Source organism: Lepidochelys kempii, chromosome 6 (assembly GCF_965140265.1).
Source record: "Lepidochelys kempii isolate rLepKem1 chromosome 6, rLepKem1.hap2, whole genome shotgun sequence".
Lineage (NCBI taxonomy): Eukaryota > Metazoa > Chordata > Testudines > Cheloniidae > Lepidochelys > Lepidochelys kempii.
In genome coordinates, this window is record NC_133261.1 from 60,441,770 (window position 1) to 60,463,646 (window position 21,877).

The following is a 21,877-nucleotide window of genomic DNA, read 5'->3' on the forward strand; positions in this document are numbered from 1 at the left end:
GACCTTATTGTGTTTGAGAGTGTGTGCTGGGAGGTGGTTTGGAGCAGTATAGCTGAGCCAGGGCACAACAGACTTTGCATGCTATTTTGGTTCTTATACCAGCCCATCATGGGGGTATCTGGATACACTGTAAAGATCCTCAGCATTTTGGCAAACTCCAAAGATGGCAGAGCCAGTTCTCTGGAAGCTGGCTCAATTCAGGCATTGCTAATTTGGCACTGCGTGCCTTTTGAGACATGCTTTCTAGCATCTCTGATTTTGTCCTGGGCACTAGACCTCACCAAGGTCCATTAGAGAACTCATTTTGTAACCTAGATTGTAGGGATACGTTAGAAGGATTTTAAATTATGATGTCACCTATTTATGTCCTACATCTGCCTGAAATACCTGACTCAGATCTAGTAAAAACATTGTCCCTTGGCTGTCGGAGAGCAGTGACATCAGGAAGAGAGCCTGGCAGCCACAGCACAGCATTGTTGGGGCAGGAATGTGTGTATTTGTGTGTATTTAGCAATTCTAGCACTCATCCTAGGCCCTGGGCACTTCACCATACTTCCCAACATTTCAAGTGGCTAAAGCGGGACACAGCTGGTCACCACCAATCCTTGTGGAGCCATCTCCGCTGCAGGTGCTGAGTCCATGCTACGCTCACCCTCCACCTTCCAGCCTGCGCCACAACCCGGTGCAGTATCACTCCTGTCTTTGAGCAACCCCGCAGCCACTGAACATGCCTGCGTGGGGGGCTGATCATGCCCAGAAGCAGCTGCCTCTCTGCCTCTTCCCAACCCCCTGCCAATGGTATGCACCGTGTATAACAAGCTGCGGGTGGGTGGGTGCCACCGAACGTGGGAAATGTTCTGTTTCAACCAAGACAGGGGTTTTGAGGATCAAATTGGATGGCCATGTGAAATCCAGGCCTGTTGGGCGGTCTGCTTCACACTAATTAAAACTAACAATGCTGCTTACAAATATCACACCCCTATAGCACATCCAACGGGTTGCTTTTATGAATATCAGTAAAACTGGCCTCCTTGCTAACAATGACCCTCGTCATATCCCATCTCCTCGGCCTGCCTCATCCCCAAACGTCTGTGAAGAATGGTGGGCCTTGTAGCATGGCCAGGTTATCAAACATAGGCTGAGGCAGACGGAACAGGGAGCTTATCCAAGGACTAGAACCCTGTGCAGGGTACCACAGCCAACAATTCCCTCTCCTTTAAGCCAAGCGCATGGCAGCATAAGCACCTCTGCTGACTATAGTAGGTAGTTCCAATTCAAGTATCTCTTTGGAAAGCAAGTTCTGGTCCCATCTCCCCCGGCAGGGACCTCGTTCCAGTCCCCATTTATACCCCCTCCACTGGGGACCCAGCTCTTCCTCAGCCCAGGGATTTCCCTTCTCTCTCACCCACACAGTACGTGAGCCAGTGCTACTGGGAGTCAAGTTCTCGGGGGACTCCCTTGCACTCTGTTGTATCGGAACAGACTCCCTGTGCCCCAGGTTGGAATGCTATTTGGCCTGGCTGTCCCTCCAGCTGTACAGAGGGGCGACGGGGTCAAATTTCAGTGGCGTTGCAACAGTACTGATTTAGTATGGGACCACTGCTGAAAAATGGTCAGGCCACGCCTGCCCCATCCCCTCAGTTTTGCAGCCTATGGAACTCTGAGCAAGTGCAAAAGCGGGAAGCGTTCACCCCCAACTCCTCCTAATTGGCACCACTGACTGTAGCTGCAGCTGTATCACATGGGGTGAAAGGCACTGCTGAAGTGTCCAACTTCCAAACTTTCCGGGGCTGAATTTTCAAGTGTCCATGATTCTGAATGTCTCAAACTAGACACAAAAATTGAAGCACCCAAAATCAGAGCTCCTGAGTGCTCTCAGGCCCCTCACAGAGCACATCATAGCAATGGAATCTCGAGGCGACAAAGGCCTGGATAAGGATGGCTAGCTTGCATCCTTCTTCTTGAGCATAGTTCAAAGAAAGTGATTTGGCCACGGGCAGTACCTGGGCACCAAACACAGCCCTGGCTCCAATGAACGCCTCAAAGGCAAAGATGGAGAATTTGCTCTCTGTGTGTGGGTCATGGCACAATCTTGGATGGTTCTTCCATTTATTCCAGCATTGTCTGTGTCTTTCCTGGGTTGAGCCTCAGCTAACTTGCCCTCCTCCAGCCCCCAGCGTGCTATGGGCAGTGCTTTCTCCTTCCACCCCAATCTCATGGAAGCACTTTGCCCTGGTGCTGTCCATTGCCCCGCACCTATCCCAGTAGGTTGATGATGTAGTGATAAACGTGCTCTCCTTACTTCCCATTAGATGACCTGGTGCAGATGCCTCCAACGCCCCCCAGCAGCCATGGCAGTGACAGTGATGGATCCCAGAGTCCACGGTCCCTGCCTCCCTCCAGCCCAGCCCGGCCAGCTGCTCGCTCTTCCAGTGCAATCTCCACCTCGCCTCTCCTCACAGCACCGCATGTAAGGAACTAGAAAGGAGACATCAGAATGCCAGCAGGATACAAGCTCCGCCACAGCCTAGAGTGCAGGGTTCTTTGTGCTCACAGGAGCTGGGAGACTTTACTTGGCTGTTAGTTGTTAGTCTCACTGTTGGTAATTTCTGCTCAGGCCCAGGACTGGATAGCCAGAGGGGCACTGCAAATCAGGAGTGAGGTCGATTGGCAGAGCTGGATGGGACCCCAGTCCTGAAGTGGTGGTGTGGAGGGGGAGTGTTGCAGGCAGGGGTGAAAATAAGTTGGGACACTTACAAGTCCAGGGCCAGGGAGGGGCCTCGGGCAGAAGGGGTGGGGCTGGGGGGTCAGCATCCCCCAGCCAGCCCTTCCAGGCTGCCTGGCTCTCACCACCCGGTGCTCCTGTGTGGATTTAAAGGGCCTGGGGCTCCGGACGCTGCTGCTGCAGCAGCGAAGTCCGGAGCCCCTGGCCCTTTTAAATCACTGGCCCCGGGGCAGCTGCTCCCTTTGCCCTCCCCACCCCGTTGGCGGTTGTGGGGCAGGCAAAAGAGGCAGGGACGTTAAAGCACTGCAGGGTCCTTTGCTGTGGCAGCACTTTAATGTCCCTGCCCCTTTTGCCTCCCCTGTAGGCGGCCCTGCCAATACAGACCCTACCAGCAGGGCCGCCGACGGGGGGAAGGGGCAACAGTGTTAAAGGATGGTCCTTTGCCATGGCAGCGGTTTGAGGATCTTTAAAGCCCTGCCGCAGCAAAGGACCATCCTTAAATGCGGCAGCGCTTTAACGTTGCTGCCCCTTCCCTCCCCCCACCTTCTCCCTCCCCCCCCCCCCCAGTCGGCGGCCCTGCCATAGGACCCTACCAGCAGGGTTGCCTACAGGGGAGGCAAAAGGGGCAGCATTTTAATGTGGGCTGGGTATGGGCCGGTGCGGTTCTTAGCGGTACACCGTACTGGCCTGTACCGGCTCCCTTTCACTCCTGGTTGCAGGTCAGGATTGAGAGATATATCAGAGAGAGAGTGATGAAAAGAGGCGTGCATAGCACCAGCCTGTGACTGCTGTGCTCCAGCCAGTATTCGGTTAGCCCTTCACTTTCAGGACCACCAGATTCACTAAAGAACACTTAAGGGAGTTCCTGGCACAGGAATAACTGAGAAGTCACGTAGAAGGGACATGTGGTAACTGCTTTTCATGAGCTCTACAACAAATGCCCATAGCCAACAACAGCTTGGGGAGCAGATGTATTAGTGAGAAGAGTGTGAAGCAGCTGGCTGGCTGTGTCACTGGGGACAGGTTCTCGTGGCTGCAGTGAAGGCCATTGCCATGGGTTTATTTACAATGAGGGTCCCCTGTTGTGGTGGCTGCGGTGAGGACCCGTGGGGTGGGATTTGTTGCTGATGCTCTGTCTGCCACTGATAGGCTTGTGTATTTCAGAAATTACAAGGGACATCAGGCCCCCTGCTCTTGACCGAGGAGGAGAAACGCACCCTGATTGCAGAGGGCTACCCCATCCCTACCAAGCTGCCCCTCACCAAAGCAGAGGAGAAAGCACTGAAGAGGGTCAGGAGGAAAATCAAGAATAAGGTCTCTCATTTCATTACATCTTAAGCAAATAGTTTAAATGATTCAGAAACATCAAGTTGCGCAGATGTCATAGCCAGCCAGTGTAACCACACCATCCTATTGCTATTGTTACCTCGCCTCTCCCTGTCCTTCCTACAATCACCTATTGCAGCTTGTCCAAAGTATATTGTAAGCCCTTTGGGACAGGGACCATGTTCTCCTCTATTGTCTGTTCAGCACCCAGCACTAAGGAGTCCAAATCCTGAATGAAGCCACTGGGCACTACCATAACATATATATTCAATCATATAGTTGGGTACAGGCTGTGAGATTCCCTGAGCCACTCAGATTAGCAGGAGCCCATGGGAGAGCTGGAGAGATCCTGCAGCATGTATTAGTCACCATTGGTGATTCAAAGATGGTTGAGGGCAAGATTCTTTCCAGCCAACCCCATCACGTAGCCACATGAGTCAGTAGGTTTCCGAGTGACCCCAGAGATGCCTGCAGGGGAGATGGGGTTCAGGCACATTGCAAAAGAGCTTTGTAACCTTCACATTGGGCAATTCTAAATGTCCCATTCTTGGCTTCCTAAGTGTTTTGTGGCCAGATGTGAAAGGCAAGTGTGATAGCCCATTCTGCCTTTGGACAGAAGAAAGCGTGTGCAAAGGAAGCAGGCATGTAACGAATCTGGGGGGAGGGCAGAGAAGTGCCTTGAGGCTTATAGTGCTGACTCATGTTTGGTACTTCCTCACCTCCCAGATCTCTGCTCAGGAGAGTCGCAGGAAGAAGAAGGAATATGTGGAGTGTCTAGAGAAAAAGTAAGTGTCTTCTCCTCCCTTCTAAGCATCCAAACAAGGGTATTACTGGAGATGAGGGCCACTGGCCTGCACGCTGTCACTACTCATCTTGTTTGTGCAGTGCTTGGGGCTCTAAAGCCCATCTGGCTGTCCACTCCACATGCCACTTCTGGGGGCTGGAATTCAGCTTAAGCATTTCCTCCACAGAAATAGCTGCATCAGCCCCAAAGCTCTCCTCCCAATCCCAGTACTATAGAGGGATGGTCCAAAACACTACTGCTAGCAAAAGCAATGGCACTGCAATGCTTGGGCTGGCTGCCCTTGATAGTATCTTGTTCCCAGGGCTGTTAAGTTAAAAAATATTCTTAAAGGATCTGAGATTTCAGCTGGCTCCTTTAATTAATTTCTGTGGCTCAGAGCACAGCCAGTAAGCCCTTTGGGACAGCACAGTAGTGGTGACAAGCTGTTTGTCAGCGGTGAGTCCTCAGCATGCAGGCCTTTGGCGTTTTAGTTCTAAATGTGATTCTCTGTACAGGTGTCAGGTTATTTCATGAAATTTGTCTGGGGTTCTTGACACACAGATTTGGTTTGTGCACAGCCCCCCCCCCCCCCACCTCTCCTCCGCCTGCCCCCAGACAGCCTATCAGACCCTCACAGCACTAGATTATTCCTTAAAAAGCCCACTCTTTCTGCTTGCCTTATTCTGTTTGCCCCCAATATTCCAGGCTTTATGACCCGTTGTTTGGGTAGCGTGTTTGGTGAGATTAATGTTTCCATCGTAGAAGCTGCTCTGGTCTGTCTGATCACTAATCGGGGCTTTGGGGTGCCCTTTAAAATGGTGGGGGGAGGCACAGATTTTCCCCACCACCAAATGGCCCTCTTCTTTTCCTCTGAGGTGCAACCCCCACCAGCACCTGACAGCCCTAGTCGATGAGCTCCTATGCCCACCACCTCAAAATCTGAGTCAATGGTCACAGTGCCACTGAGGTTTGGCCCAGGCAAAAAGTGGTCAGGCCATGGCTCAGGCCCCCCTCTGGATTTGCAGCCTATGCTAACTACAATGTGGATCAAACCAAGTAAATGACTTGTCAAGTACATACCCAAATACAGATTCTTCTGACATCCTATATTCAAATTTTGGTAGTGGTAGTGTGACTACCACTATATTACATGTGCATCTGCTCGGATCAGAAATCCCACATTTGCATGAATATATGGAGTAATTGTATATCTCACTGCTTTTTGCATACACTGTTATCTACTTTGCATATGGTGGATGCCATGGGAGCATGGAGATTTTGGAACATTAAATACAATTCCCTCATCCCTATATGTTAAGATGATGACTCAAGTGGCTGATAGCCAGGAAGATGCTAAGGCCAAGTTTGTTCCCCAAAGTCCCCTGCTTGAACTTTGGTTTTCTCCTTATGATGTGAGCTAGGGCAACAGGATCTACTTCCGTTCATAGTTCCCAGTTTTTCTGTCTGAGTTGCGGTTACAAATTTAATGTAATGGGACGCTATCAGGTTAGAAATAATCTATGCCATGGCCCTGCAATCAGATCCATGCAAGAGGCTCCCCGCACTTGTGTGGAGCCCCAAATGGGCCTCTCAGACACAGAAGCCAGTCTGCAAGGATCCAATTTCATGACCAGTATTTTAAAATAGTGTCCTGTGTCATTAATAACACCTGAGATCATTACCATGGACAGATTCTTTAAAAGGCCTAATTAACTTTTCACTTTCCTCTCTAAGTGGAGAGAACTGCACAGTGAAAACAGATGAGTCAGTTTCAACTTCTGGCTCTTATGCCCTTATGTAATACATTAGCTGTGTGTGAGTGTGTCTCCCTCTGGTGGTTAGCCCATATTAAGGATAAAAGTCTACCTCTTACAGCTGATGGGATTGCTCCTCTAGTTTGAGTGGCAGGGTTGTGCACTTTCAGTCCTGAAGGTCCTAGGTTCATTCCCCACTCCTGGCCATAGTGTCTGTACATGGCTGTTTATGACTCTAGCGCTGTGCTGCCATATTTGGGCTACAGTGTAGGTTTACATTTTTAAGAAAAAAATGTTAATTGGAATTTCAAGAGTAACCAAAACATTTTTATTGACCTTAGTTAGCGCAAAACCTACATTTTGGGCCTAAAAGGTTCAACCTGGCAGTGTCCCTTTAAGCACAACTTTAATATTGAATGGGTAGTTCAGAAGCTGTACACGGTCATTTCACATGGTTGTATGTATTGGAAAGTCTTCTGTTTTATTATTGTCACTTCCATGGCCACTATTCTTCCCCCAGCCCTGCAGAAATTTCCCTTCAGCTGTTCCCTGTACTTTGCTGGATGCTTTCACCATAGTAGTTACAGAGAAGAACTTGGAGAAAAGAGAGAGTGTGTAGGTTCTCCACTGCCCTCCAATGGCTAGAGCTGGTCATGTGTTTGAGCCGGGGATTGTCTTTCCCTAATAGGGTGCAGCTAATGCAAATTCTCCTTTTAGTTCAGGGGGAAGAGAGGCCAGAATTGTTCTAGTGGAAGGTCTTCTGTTCATGTTTTCCGTGGCCCATGGATGTAATTTGCTGATGATGGAGACAGATATGTGGCCTTGCATTTGTTACAAATTTTCCGACATGTAACGTGGCTCTAGTGCAGAGGTGGGCAAACTACGGCCCACGGGCCACATCCGGCCTGCAGGACCCTCCTGCCCGGCCCCTGAGCTCCTGGCCTGGGAGGGTCATCCCCGGCCCCTCCCCCGCAGTTCCCCCTCCCCCGCAGCCTTAGCGCACTGCCGGCGCAACACTTTGGGCGGCCAGGCAGCGCAGTTGCAGAGCTGCGGCCTGACCCGGTGCTCCAGGCAGCACGGTAAGGGGGCAGGGGGGTTGAATACAGGGCAGGGGAGTTTGGGGGCTATGGTCAGGGGTCAGGGTGTGGATAGGGGTCAGGGCAGTCAGAGGGCAGGGAACAGGGGGATTGGATCGGGCAGGGGTCCCAGGGATGCAGTCAGGAATGGGGGGGGGGGGTTGAATGGGATGGCAGGGGGCAGTCCGGGGACAGGGATCAGGGGGTGGTGGATGGGGCAGGAGTCCCAGGGGAGCGGTCAAGGGGCGAGAAGCAGGGGGGATCAAATAGGAGGCGGGGGCCAGGCTACCCTTGGCTGTTTGGGGAGACACAGCGTCCCCTAACCGGCCCTCCATACAATTTTGGAAACCCAGTGTGGCCCTCAGGCCAAAAAGTTTGTCTGCCCCTGCTCTAGTGACTCTCCCAGACCCAGAGACAGTCTCTTCCTAGGTGTGAGTCTTGTAGCCACTTGGCACCATGCGAGTGAAACACTGCAAAGGAATTAATGTGCATTGAAGGGATTCAGTCTTTGCTCTGATCCCTTGATTTTTAGCATCAGCTGAGAACATGTAGCTAGACAGCACATGATCATTTGACTCCGGGAGTTGGGAGTACATCTGCCAGAGGCTGAAGGCACAGGGCTGTTCAAGGGCTGGACTCTGACAGAGGATGGGGTCCAGTGTTTGTCTCTTTTTTGCAGCGTTTGTAACTAACGGGATTTGGGTTTTATTCCTGCAGAGTTGAGACTTTCACATCTGAAAACAATGAACTGTGGAAAAAAGTGGAGACCTTAGAAAATGCTAACAGGTGAGAGAAGCCAACCCCGATCTCTTCTGGGGTGGGCTGCCAAGAAGGGAGGCCAGCGGAGTGCTTGGAAGGAAAGGAAAGGCAACCCTCCCCCAATTCCTGGCAGAATCTGGGCTGCTCAGCAGGGCCTGGTTCCCCTCCAATGGCAGCAGCAATTCAGCTGGGTTTGGTTAGTGAGTGTGGAATGTTTGCGTTGGGTCAGCCAGGCAGGGGCTGTCAGCAGAGAAAGGGAAGAAGCAAGGGAGCTTTCTGCCATCCCTTCCTTCCTCTCCTCTCCCCACAGCCCAGAATCCTTCTCCGGATTCTGACTGTCACTCAAACCCCTCCACTCTTCTCCTTGTCTCAATGGAAGCTCCCATGCAGGAGGCCTCCGAAGGTATGACACCCATCTCTCAACCCCCTTGCTCTGCTCTCTGAAGCACAGAGGGCTATTAAGTATCAAGGCCTGGGAGAAGACACGGGCATAAGATACCAGTTTGGGATTTCCCTAGAAAGAGCTATGTTTACAAGGTGACTGGACAGACTCTAGGAACTTTCTCCTCATCTGACATGGGCATAGGTCCCATCTAACCCAAAGCAGCTCTCTCCAAACCTGACACCAGTGCAGACCCTGTTATCCCCTGCAGCCTGAGGGAGCCCTCTTGGTGTCTGGCACCCATGCAGATCCCATTATATGCCCCACCTCCCCCCAGCAAAGCCTGTGGGAGCTTCCTCCTTGTCTGACACTGACACAACTGCTTGCCCAAGGGAGTAAGTCTCTCCTCTCAGCCCTAAAGCAGGCCCTTGGCTTCCTGGGCTGAAAATCTGGAGAGTGCATGGGGTCTCGGTGCTCAGAGCTGGCAGCCTCTCCATCCCAGGAATTTGTTTCCTTTGAATCTATAACATGGAAGGCACATACACATGCCCTAGAAATAGGAAGCAGCACTTGGAATTGGAGTTAGCTCTGCCTCCTTTCACTGTGCATGTGTGGCAGAGCAAGAGCAGAGTCAGCAGGAAGGGACTGCCAGAAGTTTGGGGTGAGGAGGGAGGCTCTCCTTAACGTATTCCTATGCACATGTTCCCTTTGTTCTGATTTCACAACCTCCTAGACATGCACTTAGATGCACTCCTCACAGCCACACAGGCTCTGGCAGCTGCACATGGGGATTCCTTTCATCCATGAGCCTTCGGTCCACGGGACAGGAACTGGCTGGTGACCCTATTAACCAAACCCATCTTCCCTCTTGACCCCACCACCATGACTGGAGCTCGCCAGGGGCTATTGTCTTCCCTGACCTTGCTCTGAGGCTCTTTGTCAGACTCTTTTTCTCTGATCCCCTGACGCTGAGGCTCTGTTCCCAGCTTCCAGGTAAGACAATGCTCTTTAGAGACCCCGGAGATGTCAGGCAAATGCCTTCCCAGCAATCAGTGGTTAACTTTTTTCAGAGTAACAGCCGTGTTAGTCTGTATTCGCAAAAAGAAAAGGAGTACTTGTGGCACCTTAGAGACTAACCAATTTATTTGAGCATGAGCTTTCATGAGCTACAGCTCCAATGAAGTGAGCAGTAGCTCACGAAAGCTTATGCTCAAATAAATTGGTTAGTCTCTAAGGTGCCACAAGTACTCCTTTTCTTTTTGGTTAACTTTTGTAACCTCATAGATGGTTGGGGCCTTCCACCTGCTGGAAAGATTGTGAACTGCAGCCCATCTCTCCCTTCCCAGCACAACCCCTGAATTTCCTCCATCTGTGCTTTTGAGAAGCAGCCAGGAGCAGAAGCAGTATTGTCAATCCCAAGCATTCAAAAGTCATGAGTCAGTATCCCATATTCATGTGATTGGCTTAAAAATCACGAGTTATTACAAAATAAGAAACACTGAGTTCATTTTATTGGCCTTGGGAGCCTGCAGAGGCACGTTTTCCACTTTCCTCCATGGCCATGCGGGCTGGAAACTAACTTTTAAAACATACAAAATCTAAGCTTCTCCTGGAATCACCTGACTCCAGGAGCTGGGGCTTTAAGAAAAACACCAACTAACACAAGACTTGCAATAAGATTGCAAGAGTTGGCAATGCTGCAGAGGAGAAATTACTAGGCAATTTGTAACAAGGAAATCTGGGCCCCCTGGCTACAAAGCCCAAGGCTCACTAATGCTCCTTGCAGGCCTGCCTCCACCCCCACCCCGGGGCAAATTCCTTTGCCGTGTCAGCTAACCAGTCGTGCCCTTTAGTGGGCAGTACGTAATGTGTCCATAACTGGAGGGCCGTTACATGTGAGGTAATTTAAACAAGACAGTGAGCCTGTTATGTGTCAGCCAGGGCAACCAGAGGAGGAATTATTCACTCAGCTCTATATTTGGCTTTGCCCACAACCCCCTGCAGCGTCTGCCAAGAGAGATGAAGTTGAAACAGATCACATTTTATTTTTGCTTCCCTCTCAGCCTTATGCTCCAGGGGGTGTGGTTAGTGCTATGGGATGTGCCCCCCTAGGCAGGCCGTTAATCCAGTTTGGGCCAGACAGCCCTCATTTTCTAGGGTTTGTCCCCTGTCCGGTACTGAGACAAAACCAGATGTGAGTTTGTCTGGCATCACAGATGAGGGACGCCATTTTGAACAGTGTGCTGCCCTGCCCCTGCCAGCGTGAGCTCACCCACTCTGTGTCTGTGAGGTCACACCACCGGGGTGGGGTCATGCCATTCCCAGAAGTACTGGAATCTCCTGTATTGTGGGGTTGTGGCAGTGGCCATACTATGCACCCCACCCCGGGTATTGGATGTATCTGGGCAGCCTGAGCTGGAGTCCAGGTCTGACTAAATCTGATTATGGGAGATCAGGGCAGAGGGGGTTTATTTGGCACCAGGAGAAGAGGTGTCCTTCGCCCAACTCCTTTCAGTTCCATTGCCTCCATCACTATCCCCTTCATTTCTCGGCTTCACAGGCCTATCTAGTGGGAGGACATGGACAAGTGAGGGAGCTCTCCTCATTCAGAGGAAAGCTGGGGTGGACATTGGAGAGTCCAGCTTCAGGCTCATATCCCTCCGTGATCTTTCCCTCTTCATTGCACTGTCTTGTGGTTGTGTTCTCTCCTAGGACTCTGCTCCAGCAATTACAGAAGCTCCAGGCCCTAGTGGCTGGGAAGGTCTCCAGACCATATAAAATGGCTTCCACACAGACTGGAACCTGCCTAATGGTATGTGCCTCAGGCCCTCCATTCTTTATTTGCCGTGATTCCTTTTGCACCTTTATCCATCACCCCATTCCCAGACAAGCCAGGGATTGTTCCCCGTAGCATGCTTCCTGCCTTGAATAACTAGTGGATACTATTCAGAGTAGCAGCCATGTTAGTCTGTATTCGCAAAAAGAAAAGGAGTACTTGAGGCACCTTAGAGACTAACAAATTTATTTGAGCATAAGCTTTCGTGAGCTACAGCTCACTTCATCGGATGCATCTCTAAGGTGCCACTAGTACTCCTTTTCTTTTAGTGGATACCATGCCAGTGTCCAGCAAAAAGAGTGGATTTATTTAGACAAATTATTTCCTCAGAGCCTGGAAGAGCCTCTTCCCTGTTTCACTGCTTTACAGTCCCAAGCTTTGAGGCCAAATATAGGAATTGCCAGACTGGATTAGACCTGGGTCTAGTCCACTATCCCACTTCTGACAGTGGCCAGTGCTAGATGTTTCAGAAGAAGGTATAAGAAACCATGCTGTAGGCAGTTCTGATGAAATAACCTGTCCTCGGGGAAGTTTATGCACTGAAGCAGGAGGGTTTATACCTGTACTGTATTTTTTGTATCCCCTGTAATGTCAGTGTGGATATTCTCATGAACCATAAATGCCTGATCCTTTTTAAGAATCCTACTAAGCTCTTAGCCTCGGATAGCTTCTGGCAGGAGTCCCACAAGTTAATTCTGCACTGTTTAAAAAGCATTCCTTTTTCCCTGTTCTAACTCTGTTGCCTTTCAGTTTCATTGAATTCACCCTAGTTCTTTTATTATGAGAAAGGATAAACAGAAGTGTCTGATCTACCTTCTCTGCACCATTCATTATTTAACTCTCTTTTGCCCCTTATTTGTATCCTCTCTAAACTAAGCAATCCCATTCTTTTCAATCTCTCCATGCCTTCACTCATTCTCATTGCCCATCTCTGAACCCCCCTACAGCTGCAATTTCAGTTTTTGAGAGTGGGTGACCAGAACTGAGCATAGTGTCCCTGGTGAGAGTATCTCATTATAATAGCATTCTAATATTTTCTATCTCATTCGTCATACAAACAGCCTTTTCTTTGCTTTTTGTCAACCACGGCACATCAAGCAAAAGCTGTAATTGAGCTCTGACAATGGTGCCCAGATCTTTTCTCCTGTATGGTTCTAGTTAATGCTTAATGCAGCAAGATGTATGAATAGTTCAAATTATTCCTTCCAATGTGCATTATCTTGTATTTCTCAACAGTGAATTTGATCCAGTATTGTGCTGCCTATTCATTTAACTTCGTTAATCCCTCTGAAATACCTCAAAGTCTGCTCTAGCCTGGACTAACTACATCATTTTGTGCTACCTCCCTGTCTGGTCTTTTCACAAGTAGTTGGTAGATCCATTCAACACCACGAGTCCTAGAATGGTCACAAAGGCCACCTCACTATTAACCTTTGGCCATGGGGAAAATTGACTTATCTGTACTTTCTGGTTTTTTGCCTCTTGGCTAGTTCCTGGTCCATGACAGATCTTTACCTCTCATCTTGCAACATCTAGAGTCGTTTCCTTAATAGCTTCTTGCGCAGGACTTTGTCAAAAGTTCTTCTGAAAATCCAAATCAATGAAATCGGTTCTCCTTTATCCACCCCTTTGCTGACAGGGCCATCAGATTCTAGTCAATTGGGAGGCTACATTTTTCTTACAGAAGTTGTGCTGATTTCTTCCTAGTACATCAGGTGTTTCCAAATTTACTTTTAATCCTGATTCAGGACGCTTGAAAGTGAAGTGAGCCTGTAATTCCTAGCATCTCCCCTTTTTACAGTTAGATAAAACATTTGCTACTCGCCAGGGCTCCCATGTAGGAGAAGATTTGAATGAGAGATTGCATACTTTTGTTAGCAGCTCAGTCACTTCATTTTAAAATTCCTTCAGAACCGTTGGATGTAAACTATGTATCTGGTCCTAGTACCTCATTGCTCCTTCATGTATCTGTTTCTTCCTAGACCTCCTCAATCTCTGACAACTCTTCATCTTTATTGCCTGGAAAGGGTAGGTCTGGGACCTGTATCTCCCAGCTGTGCTAAAGACTAATACAAAGAAATATATTAGCTTCTCAGCAATGTCTGATTTTCCTTAATTGCTGCCTTCACTCCATGGCAGTCCAGCAGATGTGCTAGTTCTCTCACAGGCTTCTGGTATATGTCAAGAACTTATTATTTGTTTTTCTATCTTTGGCTATTTGCTCTTGTATTCCCTCTTAGCCCTCCCAATTTCCATCTTCCATTTCGCCTCCCCTCGTTTATGCTCCTCTCTGCTGGCTTCATTAGGGTTGAATTTCCATTTTCTGAAGGATATCTTTTTTGGCGCAAATAATCTCTTAAACCTTTGGATTTACCCATTCTGGGTTGTTTTTCCCCCCCTCCCTCATTTTCCTGAGTTGGTGAGGGGCCTGAGTGCCGTTTTGTGCATAAGCAGCCTCCATTCAGAGAGATTTCAGAGTAGCAGCTGTGTTAGTCTGTATCCTTGAAAAGGAGGACTTGTGGCACCTTAGAGACTAACCAATTTATTTGAGCATAAGCTTTCGTGAGCTACAGCTCACTTCATGAGTAGCCTTCATGTTGAGTTTAACTAATCTCATTTCCTCACTTTTGACTATAGGAGCTTTTGTTGGACCAGCGTCTCCTTTTTTTGAAATCCCCCTTTCTAAAGTATAGTGTCACCGTGCTAGAATTTCGTACCCTTCATAATACTGGGATTGCTTAGTCACTCAGCTATTGTTTCTTGATGAACCAACTTCTGTGTGTTACTTAGGAGTGAATTAAAAATCTCTCCTCCTTTGTGCTCTAGAACTAGCTGTTCCAAAAAGCACTCTCTTAAGGTGTCAAGAAATTGCTTCTCTAGCCTTTGTCCTGATGTGACACTTGACCAATTTATACCTGGGTAGTAGCAATCACTCATTATTATTGTTTTTTACTAGATCATGTTACCTCCTTGATCTTTCCAGCACTGTGCAATCAATATCTTTGGCCTGAGCTGGAGCCTGGTAGTATAACACTACTAGTCCATTTGTATTCTCGTCACATGGGATTTGTATCCATACGGATTCTCACTCTGAATTGTTATCACCCTCGATTCTATAGAACCTCAAGTACACTGTTCCCCCCACCCACCCACCTCTTGTGAGCTAACCTGTCCTCCCTGTATAGTAATAGATCAGTATTACAATAGCCTATTGATTTTCATCATTCTACTATGTTTCAATAATTCTAGTTACATCAAGATCTTCTTCCACTGCCAGGCATGCTCATTCACCTGTTTGTGCTTTTCATCTTCTCACATTTTGTGTAAACACCAATAGTTTTTATTTTTGACCATTTGCCTGTTTTTATGTAACTCCTTAATCTGAATTCTGATAAATCCACAGGATGTCTGCTCTCAGGCTGTCACTGGTCCAGTTCATCAATCATTTCGGTCCTATCCTTTACTGGATACAGAGACATCTTTATTTAACTGCCATCCCTAGGAAATGTATTTGACCTGAGTGTTCCTGAGCACCTGTTGGCTTTCCCCTAGCTCCTGCTTTAAACAATGCCCCCAAACTGTATTCATTGTCTGTGCCAATAGTCTGGCTCCCCTCTTAAGTGTAGGCTCCTCTTTCCCAAACTGTTGCCCAGTGAATCTAACCTCCTTCTCTTTATACCATCTCCCACTCATGCAATGAGACTCTGAAGTTGTCTCTATAGCTGGCCCTGCACATGGAGCTGGCAGTATTTCAGAGAAAGTGACAGTAGAGGACAGCAGACTTAATCCTTTCTCCTGATAATCTAAGATGAGCAAAGTGAGTGACCCAACTGTCAATCTGACCACATGATCTCCCACTGCTGGGGGTTTGTGTGCTGGGATCACAGCATTGTCTTGTGGCTGGCAACGCTGATGGGTTTTTTAATGTCTCACCCCCAGGTACTGGTGCTGTGCTTTGTTCTGGTCCTGGGATCCATGATGCCATGTCTCCCAGAATTCTCCTCCACATCACAGACAGTGAAAGCAGTTCCGGCACCAGACATTTATACAACCAGTAAGAGTGAGTCCAACATGATACATTCCTCTAATCCCCTGGAAGTGCTCCCAAACCCTCTCTTCTTGATAGATATAAGGCAGGGAGAGCTGTCTCAAAGCAGTGCCCTGTCTATGCCTGCCTCGGCCTTGCTAGGGAGAGCTGTCTCAACGCAACACCCTGTCTGTGCCTGCCTGGGCCTTGCCAGGGAGAGTTGTCTCACAGCAGTGCCCTTCTCCATTTGCCATTGTACCAAAACATGACAGATGCTAAAAGACAGGATGGGAGAAGAAAATCATGGACTCGTCTCCATTCCCCACAGAGAGGGCTGAATGTACTCCAGGGATGCTGTGTATGTACGTAGGTGTTGGGCTCAGGCAGCTGAGGTGGGACAGGCTGTGTTGGCGTGTGTGGCTTGCAATGTGCTGGGGTGACTGTGTGTTGGACGGCTTGTGCCCCTGGGTTCTGCTCCTGTTCTCAGCATTTAATGGTGCTCTCTCCATTTACAGTTCAGTCCCGGAGCCTCCTGTTCTATGACGAGGGCGCTGGCTCCTTAGAGGAGGGCTACAGCTCCTTCCTCCCTGTGGAGCATCCTGTGGGCCAGGAGACTAACAAAGGGCAGTCTGAGGAGAGGAGACCTCAGGAGCACATACAGGGCCACCTGGCCAGGGCCCATGAGACAGCCAAGTACCTGAGCAAATCCCAGCTGCGGGGCCCGGACCAGAACCAAACTGACCCAACTCTGACCCACCTCAAAGACCAGTTCCAGAAGAGGTAAGCAGGCTGGAAACTCCTCTCCCTGCCCCACCTACTCCAGGGACTTTGTCTCCAAACTCCAAAACAGCAGAGTCTGAGAGAGGGAGAGCATCAGAGTAGCCCTGTCTTCCCAGTAGGGGAGCTGTTTGACACAAGGCTCGGAGCTGGCAGGATAGACGAGCTCCTTTCCTGTTTCTGTCTCCTGGGAGTGCACTAATCCAGGCACTGTGGCTGCAGGGGGCTGCTCCCTGCAGGGAGCACAGAACCATGCGAGGCTCCATGGATCAGAAGAGTGGGGACCACAAGTGGGTCTAGAATGTGGAGTTGCTCTGGCATAGTAACCAGTAGACATAAGCGGGCTGGATGGCTAAAGGGTTCCAACATTTGCAGGATGGTCAGTGCCAAGGAGCAATGGGCTGGGAGACTCCATCCTGATCAGTACAAACCAGTACCCACAGCAAAAGACTCCCCCTCCTATTTGGCCCTCTGTTCCCATTGTAGACAGTCTGAGCAGTGAGGCCATCACAGAAGGGGGCACAGAGATGGGACTGAAGTTTCCTCTCACTCCTCACCCTGCTGGGCAGAAGGGTGGATCAGCTAGATGCAGATCAGTGAGTGGGTGGGGAATAAAGGGAGAGGATAAAAGGGATCCCAGAGGAGTTCTCTGCTCCCAAAACTGAAATTAACTCTCCTGGGATTGTGGAAAGAAGTGGGACCAGTGGGTGGGAAAGAAAAGGCTGCCCTCCTTTGGTTAGGGTTGGAACAGTGCCCATGGCTGGGACTAGTTGGTAAACGCAGCAAATCTGATTGCTGTCTTTTCTTTCCCGCAGGGAGGCACGCTCCAGTGACGCAGCTGAATCTTTGTAGCAGTTGCCAGACCTCAAGGCCTCGTCCCTCTGGATGCAGACTCCCCTCCCCGCTGAGTGATTGAGGGGACTTGGTGGGAGAGGACACTGCATTCAGACACTCCCATGCTGGTCTTGAGTTCAGCCTGTCACTTCCGCACAGCCCATGTTAGTGCTGATCGCTGGATGGGATTCACAGTGACTGCCAGAACCAGGGATTGTGTCTGGCCAAGCCCTTCTCTCCTCCCCGTGTGAGCATTGTTCACCCTGTTGCTGGGTTGGAGGAGGAGATCTGTATTTGACCCCAGAGGTATCCGACTCATTCCCCAAAGCCTCCAGATTCAGGGGGCAGTGCCCAATTCTGTACCCCTTGCTCATGTCAGATGCACCTGAAGGAAAGAGAACTGAGTTTATTGCCTATCTGAAAGGCTATGGGCATGGTAACTTTGGGGTTAGTCTCCTAGAGAATTTGGGAGTGAGATAATTTCCTCCCCTCACTCCATGGTTAATATGCTTCTGCCTCAGCTGAGAGAAGACCTACCTTGATCTAGTTGTCTCTTGATGGATTGCCCACGTAACTTCCGTTCTGATCATCTGCAGAGATTGGCGCACCGATTTCATGGGGAAGACTCTGATAAATAGACTTAAAATTCAGTCCGCAGCTCCTGGGAAACCAGAGCTCCCTAAGACAGAGTGCAGTCCTCCCTGCCCACTCCCCACAGACCCTTTCTTATGGAATGAAGTTCTCTGTTGTGTGATAGTGGGTCCCAATATCCACAATAAATGGAATAAATGAGGGTCACCAAAGAGAGCTGTGGGTCTCTGCTCTCTAGATGCTGGCACCAAAGTTACCAAGCTCTTCACCCCTTTAACTCCAGACTTGCTGAATCTGATGTTGAAACTGTCTCATCTCTAGCTCTGTGTCAGAGGCCTCATTCAAACCCAGCGAGGTTCCCCCCCAGAAAAATCTCCCTGTAGCTCTCAGATGCTAGTTTTGGTCCCTTCTCCCTACCCATAAAAGCCCTGCTGGAAGAGTTGCATCTTTCCTTGCTCCTCTTCCCCCAGCTACCCCTTGTTAAAATAATTGTTCCAGGCCCAGTGCCTGGAGCTGTCCCTGAGACCAGACCTGGTCTGGGTTGCCCTACTTTTGTAAATCGGAGTTACCATGTCCATGCCAGTTCTCACTCTCCTCCAGACACTTCTTTGGCTCATTTTTCTCAACCTCCCCCAAAATAATAATAATAAAAAGAAGTCCCCTCTCAACACCTTGCTGCTGCCCTTCTCTCTTCCCCCGCCCTGAGACTGCAAATAGGAGGTGACTCCCAGAGGAGGAGGGATGGGAAGGCTCTCACTGACTTGTGCGCTTCAAGGCAAGGAGCAGGGTGGCGCAAGAGGGCTACCCTCACTTCCCTCTCTTCTCCGTTTTGTTTTGTTTGTCTCTTGGAGCCAGTTGGGACAGACCAGGACACAGCAAACCCCAGCCATGATTCCACGTGCACTCTGCCATGGGCATGGGAAGAGGAAGATCCTTCAGAACAACTCTGCTCCAGTCAAGGTCCACCCAGGACCCACTCACCAGATACCACCATACCTCCCTTCCTTGTGCCCCACTCCAAAGTACAGAACCACTGTCAGGTCTGAGTATACCCTCTTCCCCCACATCTCCTTACCCAACAATTCCACTATGCACCGCCCACACGGGCCTCCCATTCACACCGTTGTACAGAGACCAAGAGCAGAAATTGTTTGTACATAATGAACCTTATTTTGTATTATTGCCGATCCCTTAAGATATTGTATTTTGGAGACACTCTGATCTTATTTTCAGTATTGTATTTTATTAAGAGTTAGTGCGGGCTTGGCCTCTATGAATTTCCTCCCTTGTGGGGACTCTTTTTTTTCCCCATATAGCCCAGCAGCTGCCTTTTCCTTTGTTTTGTTTTTTTAAAATCACTTTTTTCCTCCTGTCACTTGCTCTGCTTTCGCTTTAGAGAAGCAAAATTAAAAAAAAGATGCAGCATCAGCACTTTGTTTGGGCCTTTTTTTCAGTTGTTATCTTGCTAACTTGTACATGCAGCATTGTCCCTAACGTCTAGTGCTCCCACTCGCCCTACATGCACTGAATTCCCTAAGCAGTGGGACCCAGCCATCAGAGGTGGCATCTGAGCGTGAACTCAGGGGTTGTACCATATGATTGGAGAATTGCTAACATAGTTCCTATTTTTAAGAAAGGGGAAAAAAGTGATCCGGGTAATTATAGGCCTGTTAGTTTGACATCTGTAGTATGCAAGGTCCTGGAAAAAATTTTGAAGGAGAAGGTAGTTAAGGACATTGAAGTCAATGGTAAATGGGACAAAATACAACATGGTTTTACAAAAGGTAGATCGTGCCAAACCAACCTGATCTCCTTCTTTGAGAAAGTAACAGATTTTTTAGACAAAGGAAACGCAGTGGATCTAACTTACCTAGATTTTAGTAAGGCGTTTGATACTGTGCCACATGGGGAATTATTAGTTAAATTGGATAAGATGGGGATCAATAGGAAAATTGAAAGGTGAATAAGGAATTGGTTAAAGGGGAGACTACAACAGGTCCTACTGACAGGTGAACTGTCAGGCTGGAAGGAGGTTACCAGTGGAGTTCCTCAAGGATCGGTTTTGGGACCAATCTTGTTTAATCTTTTTATTCCTGACCTCAGCACAAAAAGTGGGAGTGTGCTAATAAAGTTTGCAGATGATACAAAGCTGGGAGGTATTGCCAATTTAGAGAAGGACAGGGATATCCTACAGGAGGATCTGGATGACCTTGTAAACTGGAGTAATAGTAATAGGATGAAATTTAATAGTGAGAAGTGTAAGGTCATGCATTTAGGGAATAATAACAAGAATTTTAGTTATAAGCTGGGGACGCATCAATTAGAAGTAGTGGAGGAGGAAAAGGACCTTGAAGTATTGGTTGATCATAGGATGACTATGAGTTGCCAATGTAATATGGCCGTGAAAAAAGCTAATGCAGTCTTGGGATGCATCAGGAGAGGTATTTCCAGTAGAGATAAGGAGGTTTTAGTACCGTTATACAAGGCACTGGTGAGACCTCACCTGGAATACTGTGTGCAGTTCTGGTCTCCCATGTTTAAGAAGGATGAATTCAAACTGGAACAGGTACAGAGAAGGGCTACAAGGATGATCCGAGGAATGGAAAACTTGTCTTATGAAAGGAGACTCAAGGAGCTTGGCTCGTTTAGCCTAACTAAAAGAAGGTTGAGGGGAGATATGATTGCTCACTATAAATATATCAGAGGGATAAATACTGGAGAGGGAGAGGAATTATTTAAGCTCTGTACCAATGTGGACACAAGAACAAATGGATATAAACTGGCCACCAGGAAATTTAGACTAGAAATTAGACGAAGGTTTCTAACTATCAGAGGAATGAAGTTTTGGAATAGCCTTCCAAGGGAAACAGTGGGGGCAAAAGATCTATCTGGCTTTAAGATTAAACTCAATAAGTTTATGGAGGAGATGGTATGATGGGATAACATGGTTTTGGTAATTAAATATTGATGGTAAATAGGCCCAATGGCCTGTGATGGGATATTAGATGGGGTGGGATCTGAGTTACCCAGGAAAGAATTTTCTGTAGTATCTGGCTGATGAATCTTGCCCATATGCTCAGGGTTTAGCTGATCGCCATATTTGGGGTCGGGAAGCAATTTTCCTCCAGGGCAGATTGGAAGAGGCCCTGGAGGTTTTTCGCCTTCCTCTGTAGCATGGGGCACACATTCAGGGCAAGTGACTCAAGAATGGTGCTCTTAAAAGGAAACTTTCTGAACTTCTGAAGGCTCCAGCCCTTTAAAACTGATGTATGCTGAGAAGACCAGACCTCCTTGCTGACAGCAGCCAATTTCCCTTCATCTTCTTGAAACTCTTGCTATCAAAGTCCACAGGCTAAATTGTAGAGCTGTGAAAAATATTCATTTTAGGATCCTTTGATCATTGCTATAACTCCCAGACAATCACAGCTCTCACTTTAACTGCAATGACTGACTGGATCAGAACAAGAAGAAAATTAACTAGCAAGAGAGTTAGCACAGGGAGAAGGTCCTAGGTCTACAAAGCTGGAACTTGGGCACCTAAACTCAGTGTGTAAGTTTTCAGAATCAAAGTTCCCTCGGTGCCTATGTTTTGGGACATGTACGTACACCTGCCTCCCTCTAGGCGCTTAGATGCATCACTCCTGCCTAAGCCCCAGCGTGAACCATGAACCAGGGACAGACAGGTGTTCGGCAACATATATCCTTGTGGGGGCCCAATCCGGTAGGTGTGCTCAGAGGCTGCCTACCAGAGCAGGTCCAATTCAAAATCTGAGCGGAGGTGGAGCCACTGCTGTCCACCTTGTAACTTTTAGCCCTGTGGTTGGAGCGCACACCTGGGATATGGGAGCCCCCTGTTCAATTCTCCCTGCTCTGCCAGAGGGGGAGAAAGGATTTGAACAGGGCGGTGTTGTAACCACTGAGCTATGGAATAGTCTGATGTGCGGCTTCCTCAGGCTCTTCTGTTGAAACTGTTCTATGGTAAATAATTAAAGCATTATCAGAGCAG

The 21,877-nt window shown here is 48.6% G+C and overlaps 1 protein-coding gene across 2 annotated transcripts in view; it reads left to right on the plus strand.

The window, feature by feature from the left end:
• The window catches only part of CREB3L1 (cAMP responsive element binding protein 3 like 1), a 67,605-nt gene extending 48,306 nt beyond the window's left edge, over window positions 1-19,299 (plus strand). The window contains exons 5-13 of one of the 2 annotated variants that reach the window (XR_012159411.1): window positions 2,313-2,470; window positions 3,890-4,039; window positions 4,778-4,836; window positions 8,383-8,451; window positions 11,519-11,618; window positions 15,582-15,702; window positions 16,185-16,449; window positions 17,262-17,527; window positions 18,727-19,299. Coding sequence is in view for 1 of the 2 variants with exons in the window: in XM_073348193.1 (XP_073204294.1) it covers window positions 2,313-2,470; window positions 3,890-4,039; window positions 4,778-4,836; window positions 8,383-8,451; window positions 11,519-11,618; window positions 15,582-15,702; window positions 16,185-16,449; window positions 17,262-17,298 (959 nt within the window). In the remaining variant the exon portion in view is untranslated. Of the gene's footprint in view, window positions 1-2,312; window positions 2,471-3,889; window positions 4,040-4,777; window positions 4,837-8,382; window positions 8,452-11,518; window positions 11,619-15,581; window positions 15,703-16,184; window positions 16,450-17,261 lie in introns of both variants that reach the window. The other variant, XM_073348193.1, reaches the window with a different exon arrangement.
• Window positions 19,300-21,877: the final 2,578 nt, after the last annotated feature.